This window comes from Enhydra lutris, unplaced genomic scaffold, assembly GCF_002288905.1.
Source record: "Enhydra lutris kenyoni isolate GAN:26980312 unplaced genomic scaffold, ASM228890v2 scaffoldscaffold42, whole genome shotgun sequence".
NCBI lineage: Eukaryota > Metazoa > Chordata > Mammalia > Carnivora > Mustelidae > Enhydra > Enhydra lutris.
In genome coordinates, this window is record NW_019154126.1 from 922,753 (window position 1) to 947,297 (window position 24,545).

A 24,545-nucleotide genomic window follows, 5' to 3' on the forward strand; every position below is an offset into this window, starting at 1 on the left:
ATTTCTTTGTTTTCTAGATCAGTTTGGGGAGAGTTGACATTCTAGTAATACTGAGTCTTCTGAATCATGAACATGGTATATCTTCCCATTTATTTAGATGTTCTTTTAATCTCTCAGCAGTGTTTTGTAGTTTAATAGGCTTTGCAGATCTTTTGTCAGATTTGTCCTTATTATTTCATATTTTGAACGGTAGTTTAAAATTTTTTAGGTACCATTTGCTTACTGTTGGTATGTAGAAATACAGTTGATTTTTGTATGTTGTATACTACTTTCTTTACATTCCATTGTGTAGAACTTTGTCCCTACTGCTCTCACTGCAAGTGTGGTTGGAGAATGTTACTGTCTAGCTATCTTTCCAGAAAGAAAAGAAAATGAAATTAATAGGTCACTAGTAATAGTCCAGATACTGACTATGTGGTGAAAATATTCAGGATTTAGAAGTCTCTTGGATTTATTTTCTTCTTAGTATAATTTTTAAATTTTAACACCTTCATATGAAGCAAATCATTGTGAAGTAATAGATAGGTTCACTAGTGAAACATAAAAAGTAAAATCAATTTAAGCAATTCAAGTATCTGCTGTTTGATAAAAGTGACATTTCAAAACTGCTAAGATGAACTTGGAATTGTGATTTAATACAAAATCTTAGTAGCAATGCAGACGTAAGAGATACCTATTAGATTGGAAGTTGGGGGTCGCTTGTATATAAATGGAGTTTAAAGCATGAGACTGGATGAAATCACCAAAAGACAGAATAGAGCTGGAAAAGTCCATGGACTGAGCCCTGGGTATTCCCAAGTTCAGAAATTTAGCAGGTGATGTAGTAACAAGGAAGGCAGAAGAAACAAACCATGAGTTAGGAATAAAATTAGTATGGAAAGTCAAGTGGAGAAAATTTTTCAAAAAGGGCAGCGCAATCCTTGAACCAGTCGATATGTCACACAAGACAAGAACTGAACATTGGTTGCTCAATTTAGCAGTGTAGAAACCGTTGTTGACCTTGACCAGGACAGTAACAGGGAATTGTGGAGACAAAACTTGATTCAGAGGGACCAAGAGAAAATGCAAGGAGAAAAATGGAGAGAGGTACCATAGTCAACTTTAGAGGAATTTTGGTCTAAAGAATCAGCAGACAAGCAAGGTGGTAATTGGAGAGGGCTCTGTGGTTCCACAATTTTGTTGTTGTTGTTGCTGTTTTAAAATTAAAGAATTTATAAAATGTGAGTGTTCTGGGGCGCCTGAGTGGCTCAGTCGTTAAGCGTCTGCCTTCAACTCGGGTCATGATCCCAGGGTCCTGGGATCGAGCCCCACATTGGGCTTCCTGCTCAGCAGGAAGCCTGCTTCTCCCTCTCCCACTCCCCCTACTTGTGTTCCCTCTCTCGTTGTGTCTCTCTCTGTCAAATAAATAAATAAAATCTTAAAAAAAAAATGTGAGTGTTCTGATAGGGCTATAGTAGAGAAAATAGACGATGTGAAAGAGGGGGGAGAATTGTGGGAACCACATCTTTGACTATTAAGAGGGATCTAGTATACAGGTAGGGGCCATAGAAGAATGGTCCATTGGAGCAGGATTGTACAAGAAGGAAGGGAAGAGAACATGGACCCCACTGCAGGTGGTAAGTGGTAGATGTGGCAAGTGATTAAGTTCTCATCTCATGCTTCCTGTGTTTTTTCAGTGTAGTCAAAAGCAGGGTCATTAGCTACAGGTGAGGATGGAGGAGAAGGGATGGGATAGTTATGTAGCATGAATGGACTGGAGAGAACTGTATTATTATTGACAGACAACACTAAAAGTCTCCCTTGAGGTTAGTGGTTATGAACTTAGAGTGAAAACAGCTTAGTTTTTTTTGTTTTGTTTTATTTTGTTTCGTTTTTTAACGCCAGTCTTGTTCGGCTGCCTAGGTACAGGTCCAGAGTAGGCAATGTTATTTATCCAGCATTAGGTTTTGTCAGGCGACTTTGAGGAAGCATGAGAAAGGTAAAGGAGTGAATTGAAGCTAGCTTAAGAGGGAAGTGAGAACATGGGTTGGTGAGGGACAGGGAGGAGGTGGGAGGGGCAGCCCCACCTAGCAGATTTAGAAGAGCTGAGGAGTGAGAGGGAATGAAAAGTAGAATCTTTGATTTGAAATTGCAGAGGGTTTTCAATTATAATCAGATGAAAACCAAGAGTGGAGAAGAGGAGATCAAAATACTGGATGGCTAGGACAGTGGAAGGATTATCTACGTGGATACTGAATTTGTGCTCAGAACTTGAAGACCTTGTCTATTAGTTTCTAATCATCTTTTGTTTCTGTTGGACTCTGATAACAGTTTCAGCGTTCTGCCTTAGTAAGAGTTACATGGCTGTTCTTTCATAGTTTCTGTTTTGTGGTATTAGCTTCATTCCTTCTATTGCATTTTAAATTTAAGCCATTATATTTCTAATTTCCAAGAGCTCCTTCTTGCTTCTGATTAACTTTCATAGCATCCCTTTCTAGAAAAAAATTCCGTTTTTGATGCTGTCCATTATTTGCTATAATACGAAGAACCTGATTCCCTTTTCTCCCTTAGGTTTATGTCTGTGCTCAGGTGATTATATGTTTACATACAATTTTTTCCCTAAGCGTATTGAGGAAGTGTATTGAGTTATCAAGTTAACTTTTAAATATCTTCTTATTTTAGGTATCAAAAAGTAAAGATGGAAAAGAACAAAGCGAAACTGTATCACCGTCCGAAGATGAAACATTCTCCTGGCCAGGTCCCAAAACAGTCATGTTGAAAAGAACATCTCAAGGCTTTGGTTTTACATTAAGGCATTTTATTGTGTATCCCCCAGAGTCTGCAATTCAATTTTCATATAAGGTAAGAGAAATCATTGTGCAAAATAATACCTATTTTCAAATTACTGAAAAAACTCCACAAAATAATTCCTGCCTCCTTCTTGTCTTCCTCTCAACCTCCCCTCTTACCTTGTGTATGAAAGTGCTGTCCTTCTGACAAAGGGCACTTAATGAGAATGTTATTGGCACACTTTGGGGAGGGTGGTTTGAATTGAGTTGAACCTTGCTGTGATGTCACTAGAGTTTATAATTAAGTATTCATATATGGCTATATTTTTTTATATTGTAGGATGAAGAAAATGGCAACAGAGGAGGTATGCTATAAAAGTTTTAATTTTTCTCTGAATGTTTATCTACATATTTTTCTGCTCTTGAAGTAATAGTAAATGAGCTGATACTGTTTTTTGGAGTCTAACTGTATAACTCTTAGAGGCGAGAGTCTTAGAAATCAAATAATTTTACTGTCAACTGTTTACTGTTTATGGATGCATTGTCTCATCATGATTTGAACATGTGATTATTTTAATTATATATTAATATTTATGTGGAGGAACATAAATGATTCTGAGGAAACTAATTCTGATATCTTTATTTAATTAATAATCATCTAAATTTAATAATTCTTTTAGGTAAGAAATGCTGTGTGTTTTATCTAGTAGATTTATTGACTCAAATATTGAAAGGTAGAGTGTTTTAGGTCTTCCTGTAGTTAATCTTACTCCTGACTTAAGCATTATATTTAATGAGTTTAAAAGGAGAATCAGGCTGCGGATAGGGATATTTCTTGATAACATCCACATATTTTTGTTTTAATTTTATATGAATGCTAATAAGCTAAAATCTGCATACAATAAAATGCACCCATTTTAAAAACTTTTATTTCTAGATAATTTGAGACTTAAAAAAAAAAAGTTGCCAGAATAGCACAGTTTACATATATCCTTCATTTGACTTCCCCTAATGTTCAACAACTTATATAATCATGGCACAGCGAACAAAAGTAAGATACTAGCATTGGTACGATACTGCTGTCTAAACTACAGACTTACTTGGGTTTTACCAGTCTTTCTCCTCGAGTCCTTTCTTTGTTACAGGATTCCACTTTGCATTCAGTTGCCCCGTGGGGACACGTGGCAATATCTGTAGCCATTTTTGACTGTCACGATTGGTGGTAGTGGGGGCAGTGCTTCTGGCGTGTAGGTAGAGGCCATGCGCACAACATCCTGTGGTACACAAGACAAGCTGTATTCACCGTCTGGTTGAAGACTTAATCCATGCCAGGCATCATAGTGTATGTTCTTATCCTATTTCATACTCATAATAATGCTGAGAGGTGTGAGCCAGTATTCCCATTTTGTAGATGAGGAAACCCAGGCTGAGTAAGATGTGAAATGACCTTCCCAAGATCACACCACTAAGGAACAGAGCTGAACTTCCAGACCAGGTGTCTAACTCAGAAGTTCATCTGCACTGAACTCTGCCATCTTTCTTCTCTTTACTTAACTTTTCTTCATTCGTTTTTGTTTAAAAGAAATACTGTGTTTTGGGGCGCCCAGGTGGCTTAGTCGGTTAAGCATCAGACTCTTGGTTTCAGGCTCTACACTCAGCAGGGAGTCTGCTCGAGGATTCTCTCTCTCCCTCCCCCTGCTCACACGCACATGCGCTGTCTTTCTCAAATAAATAAATCTTTAAAATAAATAATGCTGTCTTTTAAAAAAATAGTTTGACTTATGTAAAGTCAGGAATCAGTGGATGAAATAGGGTATATTTAGTATGTTATGAAATTCTGTGATATTTCTCTGCCTTGAGAAAATTAAAAACAAAGATGTTTAGGGACCACTGGGTGGCTCAGTCATTAAGCATCCACCTTTGGCTCAGGTCGTGATCCCAGAGTCCTGGGATCGAGCCCCGCATCAGGCTCCCTGCTCAGTGGGGCTGAAATAAATAAATAAAATCTTAAAAAACAAAAACAAAGAAGTTTGTTCCATATTTGTGGATACCTAAAGACAAAGAATTCATATAAAAGTCAGAGATATTCCAAGTTTAAAAGCCCCGAACACCTTATGGGGGCAGTCATCACTTACTACTCTATTCTGAATGCCTGGTTAGCAGTGGACTCAGAACGTTCATTGAGTTAAGGAGTGCCTAGTGTTCTGCTCCTTTGCCTCCCAGGAACAAGGTTTGCTCCTGTCATCCCGTTGGTAGTGGGTCACGGGCTAGTCTGCGGAGGCCTACTTCACTAAACTACAGCACTCATAATACCTTTTCAACTCAACCATCAATCAACCATGAGAATATATTTTATGTGAAAATTTTTCTTTATAGATCATTTGTTTGAGAATGCAACCAATTTAGAGGCAAACTACATTTAGTTTATTATTTTAATTCAACTGAACATTATTATTTTTATTTTACAGTTTTATATTCTCTTAAAACTTATTTCCAAGCATAGTGAGATTACAAAATCCTTTTATGTAAATTTTGTTTTAATGAAATGGAATCCCAGCCTCCAGGGTAATGATCCAAGTCAAAGCCTAGAATCACTGGAGAGGAAGTAATTGCCAGACATTTATTCAAACTCCTAAGAGATCCTGTTATAATGCCAAAATTCTGTGAAACAGCTGAAACGTTTTGTTTTAGTGTTCTTTCCTTTTGGCAATTTAGTGGAATCTCTTTTGCCACTTAATTTTCTGATTATTCTCTTACCCAACTTTCCCATTCTATTATGTTTCTTATATACTATATATGTGTACTGTCTTGTGTTTTAAAATTATTTTTTCTTATTGATTAGTTTTCTGTATTATGATGCAAATAATATTTACAAGAAAAAGGCCATCAAAGTAGAAAAATATTTTTTGGTGATAATAGTTGCTTGTAGATACTTGCTGTCTTGCTGCTGTCCTGTTATCCCTTAAATCTCTGGAGAAGATATTCATAAATAATCAAAATAAGAATAAGTAAAAGTTTATAATTACTATTATTTCTTTTCTACTTATTCCGTGAGTAAAAATTCTGTCTCAGTTTAATTGTAGGGACATTTCCAGTGTTTTAAAAATGTGTTTATCATTTTGTTAGGTATTAAAGTAACTGTTGGATTTCTACTTTGGGATTAAAATCTATATTTAAGCATTAATAGTAGAAAAAAAGTAACTGGGATATTACAAATTTTCTCTGTAGTAAAAATTTGTGTTTTGTGATCGCAGTTGTTTCTGACTAGACAGCTTTGTAGCCTATGTTTGGGTTTTTTAACCAAGGCTCTTTTAGTGGCAAGAAATAGAAAGTTCCGGGGCAACTGAGTGGCTTAGTCGTTAAGCTCCTGTCTTTGGCTCAGGTCATGATCCCAAGGTCCTGGGATTGAGCCCCCGCCTGGCGGGAAGCCTGCGTCTCCCTCTCCCACTTCCCCTGCTTGTGTTCCCTCTCTCTCTGCCAAATAAATAAATAAAATCTTAAAAAAAAAAAAAAAAAAGAAAGAAATAGAAACTTCCACAAAGTACCTCAGGAAAGATGTGTTAATTCTAAAAAACCATCAGGGCATCTCCAAATTCAGTGTCAAGAGCAACAGGATACCTAGGGACCCACAGGCACCAGAATTAGGACCTGGAAAGCTACTAAATGCAGAGAGTAACAACAACAAAATCTTGGCTCTGATCTTGCAAAGACCCAGACTCTGGTATTTACTGGAGGTTCTAAATGACTTTCATAGTTAACTTTGATTATACCTGGTTTTTTCATGAGCCGTCATCTGTGTAAGGTACAACCCTGACTGTATGTTCTTCCTTCCTCTCTCATCGTCATACTTCCAAATCCCTGAGCGCCAAATCTGATTGGACCTTTTCATCATTTTATGCCAGCTGCACAGTACCCACTGTGCCTAGAGACCAAATAGTCTTCCATTTAATGAAGAAGTAAATTCTAGAAAGCTGAGAAAATTGGGTATATTTTATGCTACTAATTTCCATTAATAGGCTGGAAACCTATTCCCTCGGAGTAATATAACACTAAAAAATGGACCTGAAAGTTTGTTGTAAGAGGAAATTCTTATTATGGGCAGTCCATGCTCTATAGTGTGGAGTAAGGCAATAGAAGCATGTTTCATTATTTCTAAGGTAGCGATACTAAATGAGTTCCTTGGGTCTCTGCTGACATCGCAGAGCATTAACTAAACCCCTTGGGACCCATTTTTAACTATATTGACAGTTCCAATGATTTGAGTTTCTCTTGTAGGTAGGTAAATATACTAATAAGTTACATATTTTTATTCATTTTTAATACCATTCAGTAGACTATCCACAAGTGTCTGACATTATCTTGAAGTTACTTTAGGAACTAGAGATGATGGTGATGTTGAAGAAGAAGGAAGAGGAGGAGGAGGAGCTGGTGGTGGTGGTGGTGGTGGTCATAGTGTGGTGGCAGTGGCCGCCCCTGACTTACAGTGTGTCTTGAAATTTTGCATGGACTGACTCATCAACCTTCTTGGGTGCATAGTATCACCTCCAGTTTTTAGATGAGGAAATGGGGGCATGAAGTGTTCAAGTAACTAGCAAGGGGCAGTATTGGACTTACGAACTGAAGCCATCTGGTTGTAGGGTTACCTCCCAGTTTCTACCATGACTTCTCAGAAAATTCTTTACTCTCATAATTCATCCTTTGAAATGTGTGAGAAAGAGGGTTCTGTTCCCTTCAATGGTAAAGAGTGTGAAAAGATTCTAATTCAACTTTCAGATACAGTTTTGGCTAACCTCGTATTAGCATTTCATACTTGTTCTTTAATTTTCTTCTTTGTCTTCCTAATCGAACATGTCCTGTTGGCTTAAGTCTGCTCAGCAGCAGGGATACCACATCATTTGCTTTAGTATTTGCAACTGATTTCCATCTTTGATGTTGTTAGTGGTTTTGATACCTGTGCACTTTATGACTGATAGAGCTGTTGTTGATATTTTTCACTTATTTTTATGAAATGATAAGGGCACTCATAGGTATTTACTAAAGATCACTGAAACATTTGCCTGCAAAAATGTTTATATAGGGGTATTCATAGCTGCTTTATTCATAGTCAACAGGCAAACACTGGATTCAATCTAAGGACTCATCAACATATGAAGAGATAATGAAATTGTGCTATACCCATGCAGTGGGACACGCACAGCCTTGTGGCTCAATCTCCAAAACTATTTCTTATATTAGGTGAAATTTACAGAACATAAAACTCACCATTTTAAAGTGAACAGTTCAGTGGCATTTAGTACAGAATTAAAGGACCTGTCTGAGCATCTACCACCTCTTTGTAGTTCCAAAACATTTTATTGCTCCAAAAGGAAGCCCATATCCATTAAGCTGTCATTCACTCTTCACCCCTCCCCAGAGCCCCTGGTAATCACCGGTGTGTTTTCTGTCCCTTTGGACTCATCTGTTCTGGATATTTTATATAACCTTTTCATATAGCTTCTTCACGTAGTATAATGTTTCTGAGTTTTGTCCGTGTGTGGCAAGTAGCAGTAATTCATTCCTGGCTGAATAACATTCCCTTGCATGTACAGACCACAATACGTGTATCCATTCATCCATCGCTGGACGTTTGCACTATTTCCCTCTTTTGGCTACTGTGACTAGTGTTGCTACAAATCTGTGTGTATAAGTTTTTGTTTGAGTCCCTGCTTTTAGGTCTGTGGGGTATATATATCTGGGAGTGGGATTGCTGTGTTTTAATGGTCATTCTCTGTTTAACATTTGGGGAACTGCCAAACTGTCTTCCACAGCAACTGCCCCATTTTTATGTCCCCACCAGCAGTGTGTGAAGGTCCCAATTTCTCCACATCCTCATCAACGCCTGTTATTTTCCATTTTTGAATTATAGCCAACCTAGTGAGTGTGAAGTGGGATCTCATTGTGGTTTCCGTTGCATTTCCTTAATAACTAGTGATGGTGAGCATCTTTTCATATGCTTGTTAGCCATTTGTGTCTCTTCTCTCGAGAGATGTCTATTCAAGTCCTTGGCTCATTTTTTTTATTAGGTTGTTTGTCTTTTTGTTTTTGAGTTGTAAGTGTTCTATATATATTCTAGAGAGTAGATTATTATCAGATCTGTGATTTGCATATATTTTCCCTCATTCTGTAGATTTTTTCACTTTCTTGATAATGCCCTTTGATGCATAAAAGTTCTTAATTTTGATGAAATCTAATTTCTGTACTTTTGCTTTTGTTGCTCATGCTTTTTGCTGTCAAAAACATTTTGATGAGGGAAAGAAACCAAGCACAAAAGAGTACAGACTGTCTGATTCCATTTGTATGAGAGGAAAGATAAATCTAAACCAGTTCATTGGGAAAACACATAAGGGAAGTCTCCAGCATGATGGAGATGTTCTTTATCTTGATTGTCGTGGTTACATAGGATCAAAACTTAGGAAGTGAGCACTTAAAATGGGTACATTTTATCATACGTAAGTTGTACCTCTTTAAAGTTGATGTAAAACAATGGGAACATACACAACTTTAATTAGATTCCCCCCAGTGTTTAGCTAATTCAACCAACGCAGCCATGAGCATTCTTATGCATGTACTTTTAGGCACATATGTGCTTATTTCTAGTGGTCATGTCTATCCAGGAGTGACATGCTGAGTCATAGGTATTCATACAGTTACATTTAGTAGATATTGCTAAGTCTTCTTTCAAAGTGATTGTACAAATTTATATACTCAGCCATAGGGTGTGAGAGTCCCAGTCATGCCATATCCTCACTAACATTTAGCATTTGTTAGTCTTTTAAATTTTTGTCTTTCTAGTAGGTGTACAGTGATATGGAATATGGGTTAATTTTAATTTTCCTGACTAATGGGGTTGATTACCTTTTATTTGAATTTGAGTATTAGGTATGAGTGCTCTTTATTTGGATATTAGATATCAGTGCTCTTTTTAAAGAAAATTAACCTTTAAGAGTTCTTTTAATATTCTTGATGAGGATTTTATTTTATCTGTATCAGATATCAAACTGTGACTTGCCTTTCAATTTCTTATTAGTAATTTTGACAAAGGGAAGTTCCCAATTTTAATATAGTCTAAATTGTCAGTCTTTCCTTTTATGACTAATACTTGGAGTCCTGTTTAAGAATTTCTTCTATTGCGTGGTCACAAAGGTATTTTCCTGTGTTATCTACAGGATGCTGTATTGTGTTATCATTCACAATTAAACCTACAGATTACCTGTGATTGGTTCTTTTTACATGTAGTATGAGGTCAGGATTAACTTTTTTCCCATATGAATATGCATTTAGCCCTGCACTACTAAGTGAGAAGTCTGTACTTCCGTTTACTGCTTTGTAACCCACCTTGATCATTTAGTATCTGTATACACGTAGGTCTGTTTCTGGACTTTTCTTCTGTTCCAGGGGTTGGCCTGTGCCTCACTTCTGTATAGCTTTCAAACTAAGAACACTTCTATATTTTTAAACAGTTGTTTAAAAAAAGAATATGCGGCAGAGACCGTATGTGTTCTGCAGAGCCTAAAATATTTACTGTTTGGCTCTCTACACACAGTTTGCCAACCTCTTTTCTATTACGTTGGTCACTTTCTTTGCAGCAAGATTGCAATCTTAAGTACTATAATTACTACATAATAAATGTTACTATTTGTATTAGTTACCAGATTTGATTATTTGAAAATGTGAAATAATCGAATATTCTAATCTATGAACGTTGTGTTTCTCTCCCCCTTAGGTAAGGTTTGAATTTTTCTGCATCTTTTGGCATAAACCTTTTACTTTTTTCCCCATTAATCTCTCAATATAGTGAATTATATTGACTTATTTTTCCAGCTGTTAAGCTTTGCGCTATTGGACCAAACCAAGCGTCTCCATAATATGTCATACTTTTCACATATTGCCAGATTTGGTTTTCTGTTGTATTTAGGGTTTTTCCATCTCTGTTCAGGGATTGCCTTTACTTAAGTGTGGACCTTAGTCTCTTTGATGTTTGGTTTAGCATTTCAAGTTCTCTGAGAAACAGATGCCAGAGCAAGAACAGATGGCAAGACAGCATTAGACATGCCAGAGATTTATTGGGAGAAATGCCTGTGAAGGAGAAGAAGGGAGCGGGAGACGCAGGGGAAGACTTCAGACCCTACTGCAGGTCTGACATCTGTGAAAGAAGAGAGGGAAGGGAGGATTTGGTAGGAAATATACCAGACTGCAGCACAATGTAAGGAGGTCTCAGTGAGACCACTGAGGAGCAATCCTGCTTTGAGCAGGAGTGGGGAAGTGTGGCCTCTGTGTGACCATGGTGGTGGATCTGAAGGTGTGGCCGCTGGGGCTGTCCCTCTGCTGTGTCCCCCACACCAGGTTCTCTCAGGGGAGATCTGCACAGCACACCTGCACGCTTGACATGCTTGGGCTTTCTCTTTTTCACCCTCCTCACAGGATGTATTCCTTTGGAGGCCCCATCAGACAGCATATGGTGTTTTCCAGACCCTCTTCCTTGGCTGGCTTTAGATACCCATTTTTGCTCTCCTGGCCCTTTGAGACTGATGGAGGTTCTGTGCAGCTCCTCAGTCTTTCAGCCAGTACTTTCGGAGCAGAAAGAACCTCAAGGTGGTGAAAAGCAGTGCAAAACATTGAACTCTCCTCACTGGACTTCCTTTTCTTTGGGATCTTGTCCCTTTGAGACCTCTTGCCTTGAAGACTTTCTCTGCCTTTACACGAATGTTGCCTGTACTAGTCCAGCTTTTCTGGTTGTAGCTCACGGGTGGAAGAATTGATTCTGAAACAAGCTAGTTCACCATCATTAGATTTAGAAATTTTTGTCTGTTTACATTTAATGTAATTAATTACATTTATTGTTTAATCTACTTTATTTTGAAGTTTCTATTTTATTTTGAATTTCTTATATTTCTTTTCTCTTTTCAGATTAAATAAGATATTGCAATTCTTTGGTGGTTATCCTAGAAATTATAATATGCAAATTTATCAAAGTCTAGTGCTAATTCCTATTTTATTCTCCTCTGAAACAATATAATGGCCTTAAGACCTGTTACCTCTACTTATCTTCCCTGTACTTGCAAGTTACTTTCATGTTATGTTGCAGTTCTCTTGGGGTTTTTGCTTGCTTTGTTTTATTTTGTTTTTCCCTGAAAAGTCTTCGTTTTGCTCTCATTTTTTGGAGAGATTGTTGCTGGCTACAGAATTCTATATTGATATTTTCTTCCAACATATTTTAGGTAATATCCTGCTCTCTTTTGGCTTATATTTTTGCTAGTATGAATTCATATTTTGATTTATTGGTTTTCTGAAGGCAAACTTTATATCTGCTGTTAAGATTTTCTCTGTATCTTTGTAATAAAGCCATTTTGTAATAATGTGTCTTGGTGAGAATTATTTTATTTTTCCTGTTTACAATTCACTGAGCTTCTTGTTCTGTCGACAAGTGGCTATCATCAGCTTTAGAAAATTTTCAGCTAGTATTTCCTCACATATTATCTGTCTTTCAATGCTTCCTTCAGTTCTTCTGGGAATCAATTAAACAAGTGTTAGATGTTATTATTCTGTCCCCCATGGCTCCTAAATTCTGTTTTTTCCTCTTTTTTTCCCCCCCAAGTATTCCTCAGCTGCATTTAGATAATTTCTTCTAATATGTGTCTAATAATTTTCTTCTTAGCAGTTTGGGTTTTACATTTTGATTGTTAGAAATTCTTTAGTGTAGTGCACCAAAGTATACATGATTGCTTCTCATAGTTTTCTCTTTATCATGTTTAGGCTTTTTTTCTTCTTCAAATATAGTAAACAGAGTTGTCTCATAATCTGTGTCTGGTAATTCCAACTTAGGAATTTTTGTAGATCTGTTTCTCTTTTCTTTCTTTCTTTCTTTCTTTCTTTCTTTCTTTTTTTTTTTTTTCTGGTGGTTCTAGCTCAGAGTGGGTTTTTTGTTTTGTGATTTGGGGTTTGTTGTTGTTGTTGTTTTCTTTGTATATTGGACTATTCTGCCTTTGCTGACCTCAGAAATTATTACTGGGGATTTTTTGAGATCTAGAATGAAAACGTTGTTTCCAGGCTATTATATTTTCAGCCTACAAATCTATGTGAAGTTTGGTCCATAGCCACTTTTTAGAGATTGGTTTCCTTCCCTTTTGCCCCTTTCTTTGCTTAGCACCCAGATAGTCTTTAGGTTGGTAGGAGCATTATTTCGAGTTACCCTTATTATTAATGTGGGAGGATCTCCCGATAGATTTGTAACTACACAGGACTTGGGCTTTTCTTCTGCTTGCTGGGTGGAGAAACTCTTAAAGTGGAAGGGGCTCATGTTCAGTAGCCTGGACATAGATTATATTATTGATACTAATAGTATTTTGAGATTGGGTTTTCTAGCAGCTAGGCTTACATGTATATGCACTGTGGTTCAGATATAAATTACGCATTCCCCTGTACTAGCTCAATTTGTTAGTACATCAATGGATACCTCATTAGAAGATTTGCTACCCATATGTTTATCTTATTAAGATACCTTTATATTGTGTCAACATAGATAAAATAAAATTACCAAGCTATTTGTAGTTTGCTTTTATGGACAGTGTTTCCTAATATAAAAATGTGTAATACACACACACACACACATACACACACACACACATATATACACATGCACACACCCCCCCACACACACACAAAGATGGTAAGTGATTCTACATTTTGCTATTAACGACTTACCTACAATATATTTATTTTATTCCTCTCCATTTGATAGGTGGGAAATGGGAAATGAGGGCCCCTGGATTCTCTTATGATAAAATAGTCCATGGTCAAAACACAGGGGTACCCCAGAAATAAAGGACAATGATGGCAAGGATATGTGTACATTTTAAAACTGTGATGTATAGTTTTTTGAAAAGATTGCAAGAACTGAAACCTTGGCTGGCCCGAGAGATGCTGAGGGCAAGAAAGTAATAGTTATTATCAATGTGCGCGGAAGCACACTTTGTACAAAATGAAATAAGTAGATTGTTCGATGCTTCTCAGTTAATTTCTCTCATTCTCTTCTGGAAAATCCCTACTGCTGTTTTGCAGACAATTCATCTGAGTGATTATAAACAAGAGGAGACTTTCTGCCTTCTCTTCTACCTGGTCCTGGAAAGTGGTGGCAGCAACACAGATCCGATATGGGAAAATGCAGAAATAAGAGGGGCGATTATATCCCTTATCAAAAATTAGTCATTAGAGTATGTAAACTGAAGGTTTCCCCCACACGCAGACTGTTCATTGTCTTAATGCAAAGTGTTTTTATGTATTACTTTAAGAACAAAGTCATTAAGGAAGGAAACTGTCTTTAATTGTTGAATTTTCAGTGCCTAGTAAGTACCTGGTAGGAGCTCAAATGTTGTTGAGTCACCACATTGCATAACGGGAGGCTCCGCCACCTGAACTTGGCCCTGGTCCAAAATGGCTGTTCCCGAAGCTGCACAACTCCGCATGTTCATGTCTGTGCCTCTGCTGTCGAGGAAGAAAATGATTATCTCCTACCTGCCTTCCTTCCTTTCTTTCACCTTCCTCCCTTTTAACACAAAGCATCAGACATATTTTAAATTTAGAGATCTTATTTCACGTAGCTGCTAAATGTGTAAGCTGGAGCAGTAGGAACAAAAATAGAGTAATCCTGGACTTTAGTAGGAATTTGGGAAACCTCTTCGGAAAGTACACTGGTCAGGTGGTCAAGTTAGATGAGAGGTTAAAAAAAAAAAAAAATCCAACTTCACTTTTAAAGTTACAGAAAACCATTTTCACAGTAATCTAAAGTGAAAGGAATTTGATTGGATTAAGTAGGCACTGTCAGAAATCCAATTTTTTGGAGTTGGTTTTAAGACTTTGAATGGCATGAAGTTACTTTGGCAGTCAAGAAAATAAATGCAATTTTAAGAGTTTCTGGAAGCGTTCTAAAACCTTTAAGAAATATGGAATTTAGGGTCTCAGTTTAATTAGAGATAGAGCTCTAAAGGTGAAAAAGTCAAGGAAAATACATGACCGGAGCAGTAATGTTCTAGGCTGTCCTCTGGAAAAACTTTTCTACAGAAAATGTTGCAGAGGTGACCCTGTAATTAGGTGATTTGAGCTGTCTTTTCCCAGCTGCTGCATGACTTAAGAGCTTGATCACAGACACCATCTGGCTGCTTAGTCCCATTTTTTTCCCCTCATTGCTGTCCACCTAGTCTACATTCAAAATACGTAATTCATAGATGCAGTTATTAAGTTAATTGTGATAGTTATAGTCCCTGCTTTCAAAGTCTAACATAATTTTCCAGAACAGAAATATTTGCATAGAAATGCTACGTACGTTAAATCTAGAAATAATGTTTCCTGTTATTAATTCATTCACTTAGCAAACATTTGTTGAGTCACTGCCACAAGCAAGTCCCTAGTCTCATTGCTGGGAAGAGAGCAGTAGGGCCTCTAACCTGGCTTTCTTCAGGTAGGTGTTCCCGCGTCACCTGTTAGAGAGGACTTGCCTGACCATGTCAGGGCGCTTGGGTGGCTCAGTAGGTTAAGTGTCTACCTTTGGCTCGGGTCCTGATCCCAGGGTCCTGGAATCGGGCCCCATGTCGGGCTCCCTGTTCAGCAGAGAGCCTGCTTCTACCTCTTCCTGCGTGTGCTCCCTGTCTCTGAAATAAATAAATAAAATCTTTTTAAGAAAGAAAAAGAAAATAGTCTTATCGCCTTGCCTCTCGCTCTTTCCCCCTCCCCCCCTTCCTTTTCTGCTTATTATTCTCCCTGATGCTTATCACCACCTCTCCTACTGCTTATCGCTTGTTGAACTTCTTCTTCCTCAGTTGGAATATAGAACAGGAACTTTATTTTATTGGCCTAAAACCCAGAGCAGTTCCTGGCATGTGTACATTTAACAAACATCTCTGTAAGGTGAGGGCTCTGGTTTCAAGAAGCCCCCACTCTGACGGAGGAGGAAAGTGTAGAAGAATCACATATGTGCAGCCAGACCACAGCACCAGGAATCCTCTCTGGAGCACCAGGGAAGGGGTTTCTGGAATGTTCTTTGTGCTCTTGACAGATGACGAGGATTTCATCAGAAAGAAGGAGGGACACCTGGGTGGCTCAGTAAGTTAAGTGTCTGCCTTCGGCGTGGGTCATGATCCCAGGGTTCTGGGATCGAGTCCTGCATCAGGCTCCTTGCTCAGCGGGGAATCTGTTCTCCCTCTGCCTGCTGCTCCTCCTGCTTGTGCTCTCTCTCTTTCTTTGTCAAGTGAGTAAATATAAATCTTTAAAAAAAAAAAAAAAAGGAAAACCAGTGTTCTAGAATAGATTTCAGAGATATGGAAGTTATATTTGCCCAGAGTTGCTGGCAGGGCTTGGGAATGGTTTTTATGTCACCAACTCAGGATGTTTGTGAATTTATACTTAGCTTCTCTGGGAGGAATGAATAGATAGATGGAGAGGCCGTTAACCGTGGGATTCTGGAGGAGAAACATATCCATCTCCTTCCCCTGGGGAGATGGGATTAGTTTGGGAGAAGTTGCATTTCAGATGCCTGTAGAATGTTCAGTACCTAGTTAAAAACTTGGATGTATTAGATATGCTGTAGCTAAGTCCTAGACATAAAGGAAACCATGCCCAGAGAGCATGAAAACACAGATTAAAGATAGGACCCTGGGAAGGTAACATCTAAGAAGGTCAGAGAAAGAAGAATCAGAAAGGAAGTCTGAGAATAAGATTTGGAAGGTATGGAGACAACCAGGAGGAGTTGATGACTTGCTAAGTGAGGGGCGATCGTTTTTAAGTGGGGGCGGTGACTTACCATTTGTCATAGAAATTTCATTTGGATGGGGACTGAAAAGGGTAATGATAGAGCCAATTTGACCAGTAGCAAATTGGTTAAGTTACTGAGAATAACTTTGGTACAGTGAGCAGAGGGGATCCGGAAACTAAGTGTCAGTGGGTTGGAGCATAAGTTAGAGCAGGGAAACCGGATGAGGATGGGAATGGGGTGGGTGGGAAGTTTCACGCTGGGAGGGGATATTTGCTAGTGTCTGACAATCCCTAAACTTAGAAGTAAAGAAATGAGAGTATAGACTGTTCTTCAAGAAGTATGAAAAGGAGGGAAAGGAGAATAAGAAATGATAGCTATGTGGAAGGACAGGGAGACGTTTTGCTGTTCTTTTAAGTTTGGGAAGCTTTGGTCTGTCTCTCAGAACATGTATGTCTGTCCATTGGAGAGAAGAACAGAGGTTGGCTGAAGTTTTGCACATGAGAGGGGACTGGGAAGGAAACAGGGTCCTGAAGAAGGCTGGTAACTCAGTCCTTACTTGAGGTAGAACAAGAGGAAGCAAGGATGGGCAGAGAGAGGGATACAGCCACTGAGTTACACTGATGCCAGAGACAAGGCTATCCAGATAGTGTGAGGAAATCAAGGTGGGACAGCGAGTTCAAGAAGATCATTAGAAGTTTGAAACAGCAACCTTGAGAGAATGGGGATTAAAACATAAGCAAGAGACGTTAGTGAGCAGTATCAAGAACTTAGCTGAACTTGGGAACTATAAATCAGTGGGTTAGAGGTTATGCAGTTTTATTCAACCAAAATACCAGGACAAGAAGAGGAACGGAGTGGGCATGTGGATGGAATTCTCCATTGTTGGAGACTGGCAAACTGAATGCTTGGAAAGGTCGAGGGAGGAAAGAGGCTGAGGTTGCTGGTGGATCTTGTTGAAATATTGAGCTATGGGTGATCTTAGTAAGAAAGAAAGTGATTTCTGGAGGGAGACTGCTAGGCTTGAAGAATAGGGAGGGCTAAAGGAGATGGAAGGTCTTGAAAGCAAGTTGAAATAGTTCAGGGGTCCAGCAATGGTAGGATCAGAGACAGGAGGATAGTTGCTTGTGGTTAGGACACCATAACAAACTTCCTGGGTTTGCAGAGAAGTTAAAATTCAGTACAACAGAAATGGCAGGGCTGTGAATCCAAACGTGAAACGTATTTTGTGAAATTCCTGAAACTTTAGAGAGAGAGAAAAAAATGATGCTGCATAAGCTTCAAGTACTCCAGAAGGCACATCCCAGGACTGTTCTGTTCATTGCAGGATAATCGGACCCAGACACATTTAGGAGCTCAGTAAATATTTGTTGAACGAATAACACTCTGCCAGTGTCTTTCTTGCCCGAGTAGGTTATCATGCCAGAATATTTTGATTCATGTCTGACACCTAGTGGTATTTTCCTCAAACTACTGTTAAGTGGCCCCGTTTCCCTTCTACTGTTTCAGGGAGACTGCAGATCAGTGGCAGTATAGTAGCTTTGGTTCCTAAAACAAATCTCCAGCTTGGTTTTGGGCAGTTTTACCATTGACATCTTCCAAGGCTGTAATTTGAATAAGTCGGCAGTAAATACTTATTGATCATCTACTATGTGCCAGGCGCTGTTCTGCGTGCTGGAGTTTTTCACGGAGTGTACGTTCTCCTGCCTGTGTGACCTCACTGAATTTGAACATGTAGGCAGAGCATTCCACTGGGAATGGTTAACTTGATGGGAAACAATTTAGGGTTTTGTGATTTCACAAGTGAAGCCTTTCTAAATTTAATTCATAGCTTTTGGTGCTGTCATTTCTACATCATGACATACTGCTTTTTCATTAATTTAAGTAGTCATTCAGGAAGAGGAAGATAGAAGGCAAGATTACGTTTGTTTATTCAGTTTATTCTTTCTTTTTAACTCAAAATTTTATTTTATTTTATCTTATTAACATAGAATGTATTATTTGTTTCAGGGGCACAGGTCTGTGTATCATCAGGCTTACACAATTCACAGCACTCACCGTAGCACATACCCGCCCCTGTGTCCATCACCCAGCCATCCTGTCTCTCCCTTCCCATGCCCCCAACAACCCTCAGTTTGTTTCCTGAGATTAAGAGTCTCTTATGGTTTGTCTCCCTCTGTGGTTTCATCTTATTTCATTTTTTCTTCTCTTCCCCTATGATCCTCTGCCTTGTTTCTCAAATTCCACAAAAAATGAAATCTTGCCATTTGCAATGACGTGGATGAAACTAGACAGAGGGTATTATGCTGCACAAAATAAGTCAGTCAGAGAAAGACAGCTATCATATGATCTCACTGGTATGTGGAATGTCGGTTTATTCTCATCCGCTGTGGAGAATACCACATACTATGGAGAACTATGGGTGTGTTTTGTTATCTTTCCTTAAGAAAGAGTAAAGTTCCTATTTCTTGGAGATATATAGTAAAGTCCCTGGAGTATTTACAGATGTCCCTGCACTCTCTCTCTCAAATAAATAAATAAACCTTAAAAGCGGGGCTGGTGTGCCTGGGTGGCCCAGTCAGTTAAGCATCAGGCCCAGGTCTGATCTCAGGGTCATGAGATCAAGTCCCCACGTCAGGCTCTACACACAGCATGGGGTCTCTCTGAGTTTCTGTCTCCCTTTTCCTCTGCCACTTCCCCCCACCCCACACTCTCTCTCTCAAATAAATAGAGAAATCTTCAAGTATTTGTGAATGAATTGACATGATATCTGGGATTTGCTTTAAAACACTTTTGGGGGGAGGGGCGCCTGGGTGGCTCAGCGGGTCAAGCCTCTGCCTTTGGCTCAGGTCATGATCTCAGGTCCTGGGATTGAGCCCCGCATTGGGCTCTCTGCTCAGCAGGGGCCCTGCTTCCCCCCCAACTCTGCCTGCCTCTCTGCCTACTTGTGATCTCTCTCTCTGTGTCTAATAAATAAATAAAATCTTTAAAAAAAAAAAAAGAAAGAAAAGAAAACACTTTAGGGGAAAAAAGTAAGCAGGAGTGAAACAAGATTGACAAAATTTGATTATTTGTTATATTCATGGGATTGATTCTATTTTGTCTAATTTTGTGTATACCAGACATTTTCCATAATAAAAAGCAAGCAAAAATAATTAGCTGGGTGTGGGTTGAAAGAAAGTTTGTCATGATTAAGTGAGAATATGGTCTGCTTTTTAATATTTAACAGATTTTTAAAATTTCATTTTGTTCCATCTGATACTACTTGAAGACCAGGTTGAGTAGAGAATACGTGTTTGCTTCTAACAGATAGAATCTGACTGAGATCCAACATCCAACAGGCGGTATTCTACAATGTCCAGAGGCTTTTGGAATTTGGGGTTTGAAGCTCATAATTGTTGGAGCTGTAGATTAGAGGCTCGGGAGATGCAATTTTAAAGTGTTAGTCATCACTCAGGAAGTGAGAGCATCTTTATTAGGAATTTGGGAATACCTAGATTTAATAAATTGGCATATATTTATTTCTTTTAATTAGTGCTTCTGCCATAACCAAAGGAAATGGAGTACCCAATAATCTGCCATACCAGTCTTCTTAAATTGGATGCTGCTTCATAACGATATATATGGATTTTTGGTTGTTAGACAATGTGTCTCTATTAAGCTCTTAGGATAATTTTGTACGCCCTCAGCAAACCAAACCCCCAAAATGAAGATTAGAAGTCTGTTTTCAACAATTAAAAAACAGTTATGAAATATTTCAGGCAAACAAAATATAGGGGAAAGTGTGTCTTCCAAATACTTGCCACCTATCTTTATCATGTTAATATTTTACATCTTTCCCCCCAGTCCTAACCCCCCACGTTCCCCCGCACCTGAGACATAAATGATTATAAGTATGGATAAGGCCATTTTATACCATTCCTTTCCCAAAGGTAATCACTAGCCCGAGTTTGGTGTTTATCTCTCCCCATTTATTTTCTGCCTTAAAAGATTCTTAATTCCTAACTTTTGGTCAATAAATTCTTATTTGTGCCCTAATTTTTTTTTTTCCTGCGGCAGTCTATTACCCATCAAAAAGAAGTTGAGGTCATTTTTCATTATTTAGATTTAACTTTGATATCGATTTCAATCTACATTGTGGTTTCACTTATATTTGGTCTGAAAACTAAACATCAATTTCAATAAGCTATTTAATTGATTTTCTTTAAATAATTAACGCTTGGAGCTTTAATGCTCCATTATATGAAATATCACTTTAGTTTTCCACTTTTGTGAAGAGTGTCCTTCTTCCAAGGCTTATATAACTTTCATGTGAAGTACAGTTTAATTTCAGTGGTTTTCTCGTACATAGATTTTTTTTTTTAACAACGAAGAAATCAATTAAAAGAATACCTTAAAAAGTTAACCGTCATTATAAAAGAGAAGATTGGTTCCATTTTTTAAAAAATTGTTAAGTAGCATCTTCAAGAGCTCAGAAGAATTTAAAAAGCTTTATCTCAGTGACAGCCATTATTTTCTGTTCCTTTGTTTTTGTTTAAAACATGGGATGGAATTTATTTGTATAAAGTATCTATTTTTTCACTCTGTTAAGAAATATTTTCCTCTTATCCCCAGAACTGTAGGAATCTCTGACTTATAACTACCTATTTCTTTGTGGGTATTCATTATAGGGTCCTCTTTATAAGTGGCATATTCAAAATTACCCCCTTCTCTTTTTTTTTTTTTTTTTTTAAGATTTCATTTATTAGAGAGAGAGAGAGAGCACAAGCACAAGTTCAGGGGAGGGGCAAAAGGGAGAGGGAGAAGCAGCCTCCATGCTGAGGGGCAGGCCAGAATCCCAGGACCCTGGGATCGTGATCCAAGCCAAAGGCAGACACTTAACTGACTGAGCCACCCCCTGCCCCTAAATTGTCACTTCTTAAAATAATCCATTTGCTTGAGTCTGTTTGCTTTTATTCTAAGTTTAGATTTTGAAATAATTTAAATGTTGCCAGTGATTTTTGGCATTAGTATTCTCTAAAAAAAGAGGGTCATACAGATTTAAATAATCTTTCTTCACTGACAACCTATCGGCCGTCTGGTTTTGACACCAGTTTCTTTGAAAAGAGATTATGTAATTCATATCAGAGTTACTGGAATTTGTTTAGTATAGTTTCTTACTTTTGTCCACCTTCTTCTCTTTAGAGTTCTTTAGTCTTGATTTATATTCCTCAATTTCCTTACATCATGACAGTTACATCTGTAGAGATAATCCTTCAACCAGTATTTGATTAAGCATTTGCAGAGTAACATGCACTCCGGCCTCATTTATCCCTGATCCGTATGTAAACCTTCTAAAGGTTTATTATCAGACGAGCACTGTAATAATGCTTATTAAATACCTTCTTATATTAGACATTATATAAGCATTTTAATGGATTATCTCTTTTAATCCTCACAACAACCTTGCCAGGTGGAACTATATTACCCTCATCCTCATTTTCCAGAGGAGTTAACTGGAACAAGTAATCATTTTTCTAAAATCACTTGGAGGTAAGGTTACAGATAAAATAAAGGAAGCCCAATTAAATTGAATTTCTGTGAGACAACTAATTTTTGTAACATTTGATAACCCTCCCTGGAAAATAAATGGCAAAGCTAGGATTTTAAACCATGTAATCTGTATAAAAGGCCCAAGCTGTTAACTACTGCATTATCCTGGATATTGATAGAAGTCACATCTCCCTGGATATTTATCCAGTATTTGGATGCAACTACTACCTACACGTTACTTATTTGTTTATTTGTTTTTCACTCATTATTTTTCTCCCAACTGATTTTATTTACCATAATGTAAAAGTATGTGCTCCTCCCCCGATTTCAAAGTAATATTCAACTTCAAGTAAATTCATATAAGCCATCTTTGTCTTCTTGTTTAAGTCTTTACTGATTGCATGTTAAGTAGCATAAAATGGGACATTTTCTCTGCCTGGTCATTTTAGCTGCCATCATTTAACCATTTAGATTATTCAGATTGTTGTCTTTACTCCTTTTCTCAAATGTAGAAAGATTTATGTGTGTTTGCTATAAAGACACATTTTCCTTTTCCTTTGACAAGGTCAAGGAAATGACACTTGAATAAGGTGTTAACAGTTCTTTGCATTATGTCCTATGTGTTCCTCTTTGAATCACTCCTATGTGTTCTCAAAAAAATGAGATATTATAAAACACAGATGTAGAATTAAAAGAGATATTTACTAAGAATTGCCAGGGAAGCTATCTGGCCCTGCCAGATGATAATATAGGGAAGTAAAGAATCATTTTTCCTTGTGAATTACCACAGTTCAGGATCAGACTTTTAGTTTTGCCACATCCTGAAATTATTGACTTAAAAAATTAAAGACAGAAGAGATGGAATAACACAATCTTAAATTTGATATTTTTGATTTCCAGTACCAGTAGAATATATTAAAAAGAAGGCACTTTTTAAAATTATCCTTTTTTTAATTAAAAAAATTTTAATTGAAGTATAGCTAACAGAATATTATATTAGTTTCAAGTGTATGGCATAGTGATTTGACATTTCTATATATTACAAAATGCTTGCCATAATAAGTGTGGTCACCATCTGTCACCACACGAGTTATGACAGTATTATTGACTACATTTTCTGTGCTGCATTTTTCATCGCCATGATTTACTTTATTACTGAAAGGTTCTACCTCTTAATCCTCTTCACCTATTTCACCCATTCCCCAAACTCCCCTCTGGCAACAACCAGTTTATCTCTGAATTTTATGTTTTTTGTTTGTGTGTTGTTATTTAGATTCCACAAATAAATGAAACCCTGTGGTATTTGTCTTTCTCTGTGTGACTTATAAAGAGAAGACACTCTTTTTTTTTTAACTTTTTTATTTAAATTCAGTGCAGGTCACATATACTGTATTAGTTCCAGAGGTAGAATTTAGTGATTCTTTAGTTGCATAGAACACCCAGTGCGCATTCCTTCAAGTGCCTCCTTAATGCCCTTCAACCAGTTACCCCATTCCTCCACCCACCTCCCCTCCAACAACCCTTAGTTTGTTTCCTGTAGTTAAGAGTCTCTTACGGTTTGTCTCCCTCTCTGTTTTCATCTTATTTTATTTTTCCTTCCCTTCCCCTATGTTCATCTGCTCTGTTTCTTAAATTCCACATATGAGTGAAATCATATGATATTTTGCCTTTCTCTGACTAACTTATTTTTCTCCTTCGCATAATACCCTCTAGTTCCTTCTGTGTCATTGCAAATGGCAAAATTTCATTCTTTTGATGGTTGAGTAAGATTCCATTGTATATATACACTACATCCTCTTTATCCACTCATCTGTCAGTGGACATCTGAGTTCTTTCCATATTTTAGCTATTGTGGCCTTTGCTGCTATAAACCTTGGAGTGCATGTGCCCTTTCAAATCACTCTGTTTGTTTCTTTTGGGTAATATCTAGTAGTGCAATTGCTGGGTCTTTTGGTAGCTCTATTTTTAACTTTTTGGGGAACCTCCATGCTGTTTTCCAGACTGGCTGCACCAGCTTTCATTCCCACCAGCAGTGTAAGAGGGTTCCCCTTAAGAAAAGACACGCCTTAAAATTAATGAGCCAAGCATTTAACTCAAGACAGTCAAGGAATATGAAAATTAAAAAGAAGTATTTAAGGGATACCAATTTTGTGTTGTCCAGAGGAATTGGATAATATCTAGGCAGGAATAGCAAGTCAGAGTTTAGAGAAAGTTCAGAGAGGAAAGTGACAACAAGAATCAAAAGTATAATTCTCAGCAGATGTGATAGTTCTTGCTGTAAGATTGGCCCCTATTTTATTTTATTTTATTTTATTTTTTTAAAGATGTTATCTATTTATTTGACAGAGAGAGATCACAAGTAGATGGAGAGGCAGGCAGAGAGAGAGAGGGAAGCAGGCTTCCTGCCGAGCAGAGAGCCCGATGCGGGACTCGATCCCAGGACCCCGAGATCACGACCTGAGCCT

The 24,545-nt window shown here is 37.8% G+C and overlaps 1 protein-coding gene across 1 annotated transcript in view; it reads left to right on the forward strand.

The window, feature by feature from the left end:
• LOC111155555 (Rho GTPase activating protein 21) overlaps positions 1-24,545 on the forward strand; it is a 134,797-nt gene that overhangs the window by 56,851 nt on the left and 53,401 nt on the right. The window contains 2 exon segments of the mRNA XM_022515771.1: positions 2,662-2,841; positions 3,109-3,133. Of these exon segments, the coding sequence (XP_022371479.1) occupies positions 2,662-2,841; positions 3,109-3,133 (205 nt within the window).